The sequence below is a fragment of the Daktulosphaira vitifoliae genome, unplaced genomic scaffold (genome assembly GCF_025091365.1).
Source record: "Daktulosphaira vitifoliae isolate Bord-2020 unplaced genomic scaffold, ASM2509136v1 Scaffold_1, whole genome shotgun sequence".
NCBI classification, from domain to species: Eukaryota; Metazoa; Arthropoda; class Insecta; order Hemiptera; family Phylloxeridae; genus Daktulosphaira; species Daktulosphaira vitifoliae.
The window spans coordinates 26410298-26416297 of record NW_026099572.1 but is presented as its reverse complement, the minus strand read 5'-3'; the positions used below and the strand labels follow the sequence as shown (position 1 = coordinate 26416297).

General features: G+C 21.9%; 2 protein-coding genes across 3 annotated transcripts in view; one reads left to right on the top strand and one right to left on the bottom strand.

The window, feature by feature from the left end:
• Window positions 1–2053, bottom strand: part of LOC126910537 (WD repeat-containing protein 47) — a 79033-nt gene extending 76980 nt beyond the window's left edge. Inside the window, exon 1 of one of the 2 annotated variants that reach the window (XM_050693179.1) lies at window positions 1798–2053. The gene's annotated coding sequence lies outside the window, so the exon portion shown is untranslated. The remainder of the gene's footprint in view (window positions 1–1797) is intronic. The other variant, XM_050693178.1, reaches the window with a different exon arrangement.
• Window positions 1–6000, top strand: part of LOC126910542 (tubulin-specific chaperone E) — a 53618-nt gene that overhangs the window by 47360 nt on the left and 258 nt on the right. The window contains exons 2-10 of the mRNA XM_050693188.1: window positions 2365–2557; window positions 2630–2824; window positions 2889–3077; window positions 3142–3289; window positions 3937–4061; window positions 4138–4246; window positions 4313–4444; window positions 4819–4975; window positions 5036–5253. Coding sequence (XP_050549145.1) covers window positions 2367–2557; window positions 2630–2824; window positions 2889–3077; window positions 3142–3289; window positions 3937–4061; window positions 4138–4246; window positions 4313–4444; window positions 4819–4975; window positions 5036–5253 — 1464 coding nt within the window. The 5' untranslated portion in view covers window positions 2365–2366. The remainder of the gene's footprint in view (window positions 1–2364; window positions 2558–2629; window positions 2825–2888; window positions 3078–3141; window positions 3290–3936; window positions 4062–4137; window positions 4247–4312; window positions 4445–4818; window positions 4976–5035; window positions 5254–6000) is intronic.

Below are 6000 nucleotides of genomic sequence, written 5' to 3'. Positions count from 1 at the left end.
AAAAAAAAAAAAAAAAAAAAAAAAAACACATCATAGTAAAATTAATACCTTCCCCGCTTCGCATCGAAGCTAAAAAACTAATAGTTTTCTAAAAAAACACTATTTTTTTAATCAATTTCATGCTATTGAAATTATATTATGACTATTATTAAAATTCTCTTGCGGTACCCATATGGAAACCAATAGCAATAGCTCAGCTGAACATCAATGCTAGGGGTGCGACTGAGTGGTTCCTATACTACACATAAAATTATTTAATAAAATTAAATCTAAAAAAGTTTAAAATTATTTAACAAAAATCTTTTATAAAATTAAATAATTTAAGGTTATATATTTATTCAATAATGAGCAAATAATTTCAATTAACTTTTATTTAATTTTGTTCCTGCGCTATTTAGAGAATAATACTCTACAAAATGATTCTTTTTAGTCTAGACGCCAAATGTCTCTTAAAATAATAATTTTTTTAGCTTTAGTTAGTTAAATATGTTATTCTATTAAATAAAATAATTTTTATATTCATACATTATATCTTATATGGATGACAACTTTATTTCTTTTATGGCCACATACATAATTAATTAGCTTATATAATAATATGTAATATAATTAAGAAAATAACTTGTTCATAAAAATTTTTGAACCAGTATTTTAGAAGTTATTAACATTTTTATAACTAGACGGAAGAAGAAGTCAGGCCTAGAAATATCTAGTGATAAAAATAGCAACACCCACGTCTCATCATCAGCCAATACTTTAAATTGTTGGTAACTTCTGAAATACTGGTTTAAAATTTATTATCAATCAGTCATTTTTTTTTGAAATATATAATTTTCTAGAAGCTAATTTTAGAAATTTTCTAGAAATTAATCATGTATGTTTTAAAAAAAATAAAGATGATACTCCTGTAAGGAATAAACATAAAATATATTTTATAACTGATAAATAGAAATAGTAATCAAACTAACAAAAGCCAAAACAATTCACAAAAAAATTATTATTTTAAGAAAAATTGTATGGCTAGTGTTAAAAGAATCACCCTGTATTAATAGAAGTGTATCCAGAATTTTTATAATAGGGACATGATAAAAAAATTTACAAAATTCCATATTTTATCTTTTTTTTTTTAAACCTCACTTTTTTTTAGAAATGATTATTGTCATTAATGAAGGTATTATTCTCTGGACACGCTTCTGATTATTAGTGTAACTTAAATTTCTACATGCAGTAAATATATACTTAAATTTTACGTTTTACTATTTAAAAAAATAAGTATTAATTATAGACTTTTTTTTTTATACAAATCTTTAATGCATTATTATCATTTTAATAATATATAAGGGATGAGAACTCAGACTTCTATTCGTTATTAAACAAAAATATATTTTATGTATATTTGAAATATTTAATTGTATGAATATTTGGAATATTTAAATCAGTACAGTTAATAGTTTACATTGTGCTATTTTTCTACCTTTAACACTCTTAAATAATATTTATTTTATATATTTTAAAAAATTATACAAATTTTAACTTAATTTAAGCAATATCATATTTCTAATATGATATTTTAGTATTACCTAATAAGTTAAATGCTTTTTTAAGCTAATGAAAGATATGTTATAAGAACTGTAAATAAAATCAAAAAAATGTGATAAAATAATAGACATACGAAAAAATGTTCCATTAACTACCCTACTAAGATATCAATAAATAACAGAATAAGTATCACTTGAATCACAATAGATTTATTAAAGGTGTTTGGCTTTAAAATATAATAATAAATAGTATACAAACCTTAATTGAATAATTTTTCGTGGCGTTTACAGATAACTCAATAGGTCAACAAACTACAATATTACCATTTATAGTAGAAATCACATTATTTGAAGAATATCTTTGTAATTTGTGATCAGATTATAGGATTTAGAAATTCGATCATAAACTAAAAGTCTAATTTTTATTTTTTAATGTATAAGACATAAATGAGATTATCGTTGTTTAAATATATTAAAATACTGTTCACAGAAGAAAACTAATAAATTCTACAAAATATAAATATCACTTATAAATGTTAAGTTTTCAATGAATGATAAGAAAAATTCAATTTTTAAGATAACGACTAGAATACAGAATATTTAGTTTGATATTCAAGAAGAATAGAAAGGGTCTAGCATATTAAATCCTTTCGAGTTTTTTACATAGTGAAAATTTGTATTAATATAATAAATTAGTTCACTACTTTTAATTCTACAAGATTTCACTACAGAAAACGATAAATTGTTTTTTATTTATCGATAGAATACCATGTTAGTATATTTATAATATTAGTTTTTTTTTATTCAACTAATTTTATACAAGAAGACATGAGTGATGTTTGTAATGATAATTCTATCAAAGTTGGACGAAGAGTTTTAGTCGATACATCCTATGGAGTAACTAGATATATTGGAAAATTACCTGGGAATGAGAAAATTTGGGTTGGAATAGAGTGGGATGATCCTTTAAGAGGTAAACATGATGGTATTCATAACAGTATAAGATATTTTAAGACTATGTAAGTATCTTTAAATAGAAAAGAATCTTATTATAAAAATAAGTAATAATTTATAAGTATAACAAATTTTAGTCATCCAAATGGAGCCTCCTTTGTGAAAGTAGAAAAAGTCATTCCTTGTCAAGTTACCTTTTTACAGGCATTCAAATTTAAATATGGTCAAAATTGTGATCCTGTTATTAATGATGATATATGTGCTATTAGAAAACAATCAAAAATGTCCTTATTTGAAGTGGTTGGAATGCAAAAAATTCAAGAAAAACAAGCGTAAGAATCAATGTTAAATTTTTATGAAATATTCTTGAAAATTACTCTTAAAATTATTTTTTAGGCATTTTGACAAATTAACTTATGTCAATTTAAACAATGAATCTATCACTGATGCGGGTTCATATGGAGAAATACAAGATTGTTGTCCCAACATCTCTGATCTAGAATTATGTAATAATTGCTTTTCAAATTGGATAACTATTGCACAAATAGCCAAACAACTAGTAAATTTAACAAATTTAAATTTAAGGTAATTTTTTTATGTTTTTATTTCTTTACTCATTTTTATCAATTATGCTTTTGTTTTTTTTTAGTTTCAATAATATAAAAATACCTTCTAATTTTGAAAACTTAAAAGATTGCTTTGGAAATTTGAAAAAAATTATTCTTGGCAATCTAAACTATTCTTGGAATGATGTTATGAGTTTATGTCAAGTATTTCCACTTCTAGTAGAATTAGAAGTATATATATTATTTAAATATATATATATCAATTGTATAAAATAGTAGTCACGTGGATTCCCATGTTTGTATATTGTACATAAATTATTCCATATCTTAAAATTTAGGAAATTTGATTTTTATGTCTATTCAGCTTACAATATATTTTTAGAATTATTAATTATGGCGATTTTTTGATTATAAAAGATTAAAGTTCAAAAAATTATATATTAGGTCTTGAGATCTTAGAAAACATTAATAAAATAACTGTTCAATAATCCTATAGAACTAAAAGTATTGTGGTTCAAAAATAAATGATTAATGTATTAAAATAAACCTATTAAATTTTTTTAATATTTTATAAATATTTTAATTAAATTTGCTACAAACACTTTGAATCTTTCGCACATCATCTTAGTTATTTACATACTTTAGCTAAGGGATTTAAGTTCATTTTGTCCATCTTTATAATAGTCTAGGAACATTAATTGATATGATTTTTTTCAATTAATAAAAATATCATAAAGGTATTACTACTATTACACATTACAGAATTTAAAATTTTTTTCTGTTATATGAAACAAACTAAAATTAAATTTAACATTTTTAAAGTAAAAATGAAAGTTGAATTTGGTTTAATTGTTAAAATTATAAACAATTTTTTTCAGGTTCCGCAAAATAATATTGATAAATTAAAAATTACTTCACATATAATAAATAATTTAGTAACTCTAAATTTGGAAAATAATCAATTATCTTGGCCAGAAATAAATAAACTACACTCTCTAAAAAAGTATTAATTCAAATTATTATATTTTTGCTATTAATTTTAATTATTTATTTTTAAATATCTACTCTTTTATAATTAGTTTAGAGTGTTTAAATCTCAACCGAAATAAAATAGATGTAATTCAAATACAACCGTCAACATTCTCTTCACTAAAGTTCTTAATGATAAGTCATAATATGATCTCAAGTGTAAGTTATAATATTAATATTATATATACTATGTTTTCTTTGACCAGAGTGTGCAATTTTTTAAAGATGGATTCAATTAATGAACTGAACAAATTGAAATCATTAATTTCACTTCGTATTCAAAACAATCCATTGCTTAAAGACTTAACTGTTACAAATTATACTTTGCAAATAGTATCAAGAATTTCAACATTAATGGTATGTTATGCCATCATGAATGTTAATAGTCAGAAAATATTTGTTAACCTATATAATTGCTATACTTGAAGCATACTCAATATAATAACAATTTTTTTAATTCTAATTTAAACAGTTTATACTATAACACTTAGAACCTACTATAAACAATTTATAATGTAAAATATTCACTTATCTTGCAAATGTAGTGTATAAGGGAAATAGGAAGATGAATAAAATCATATTTCTTGGAACAAAAAAATAAATAATTTTTTTCCTTAGAATTTTTGTCATCTTATGTTAATCACTTTTGAATGAAAACAAATCAAAATAATTTATTAATATTATTGTTGATTTATACTTAAAAACTTAATTTTCAATCAAATTATTTATAGATATTAAATGGAACAAGTATAACTATGCAAGAACGTAAACACTTTGAAAGAGATTTTTTAAAAGATATTGAAGTTATATGGCATAAAACTCTGACTAATGATGAAGAAAAAAAAGAATTTTTACTTAAGTATCCACGTTACACAGAACTTATTGAAAGTAATTTTTTTAATTTTTCATTATTTTATGAAACTATTTATTATTAAAACTCATTTTCAGAGTATGGTACTTATTATATAGATAATACTGAGTCGACGAATAAAATAAAAACTATAAAAGTAAAATTAGTTAATTATTGTAAAACATCAAACAAAGAGATTAACATAAAAACTAAAACATTACCTGTCACTATGACAATGTATCGATTGAAAGAATTAAGCAAGCGAATATTTAATCTTGGAAATAAAAACTTGGAGTTGACTTATTCGGTAGAAAAGGTATATTATCCTTTATATTATTATTTGTATAAAATTCAAGGTAATATGTTATTTCTAAAAAAACTTTCTAGTAAAGTTTTGTAGTCCAGTTGTATTAAAAAAAAAAATACAATAAATAAATTAATAAATTCTATTCCCTTTGTGAATATCTCAATTAGTTAAAAAATATTTTCAAAATAACTCGAAGAAATAATTTATAGTATATTATACATTTTTTTTTTTTTAATTGTGATTAACCATTTTATCTAGAAGAATTGATTTAATTGTTTTAACAATTATACTGCGTACATTTTTTTATAATTTCATAAAATTTAGTGTTGCTAATTTTATTTGAACCGTTATTTATGTGGAACTAAGAGTTTTAAATGCAAAAATGATTCTAATGATTCCTTAAAACTCTAAGTTGAATTATTTTCCCTGAAACCTTGAAAACTCAAAACCTTAGTAGTTCAAAAACTTCAACAAGCCAAAAAAAATCATTTTCTTTTGACTTTGACTTGTCAAAGATCTACTATACTTATTCTTTCATGTTTCAATAACTAAAATTTTTTAAATAAAAATTTTTTGTAACCTGTTAGATGACCTGTCTTTATATTATAAAAACCTTCTTCATTAGATATAATAAAATATTCTTATATTTATACATTTTATAAGGTTTAAGAGCTAATTAGTTCCTTAGATCTCTGACTTACGCCAATGTTTTTATTAGTTTTATTCATTTTATAATGAGTATTTGCATATACAATT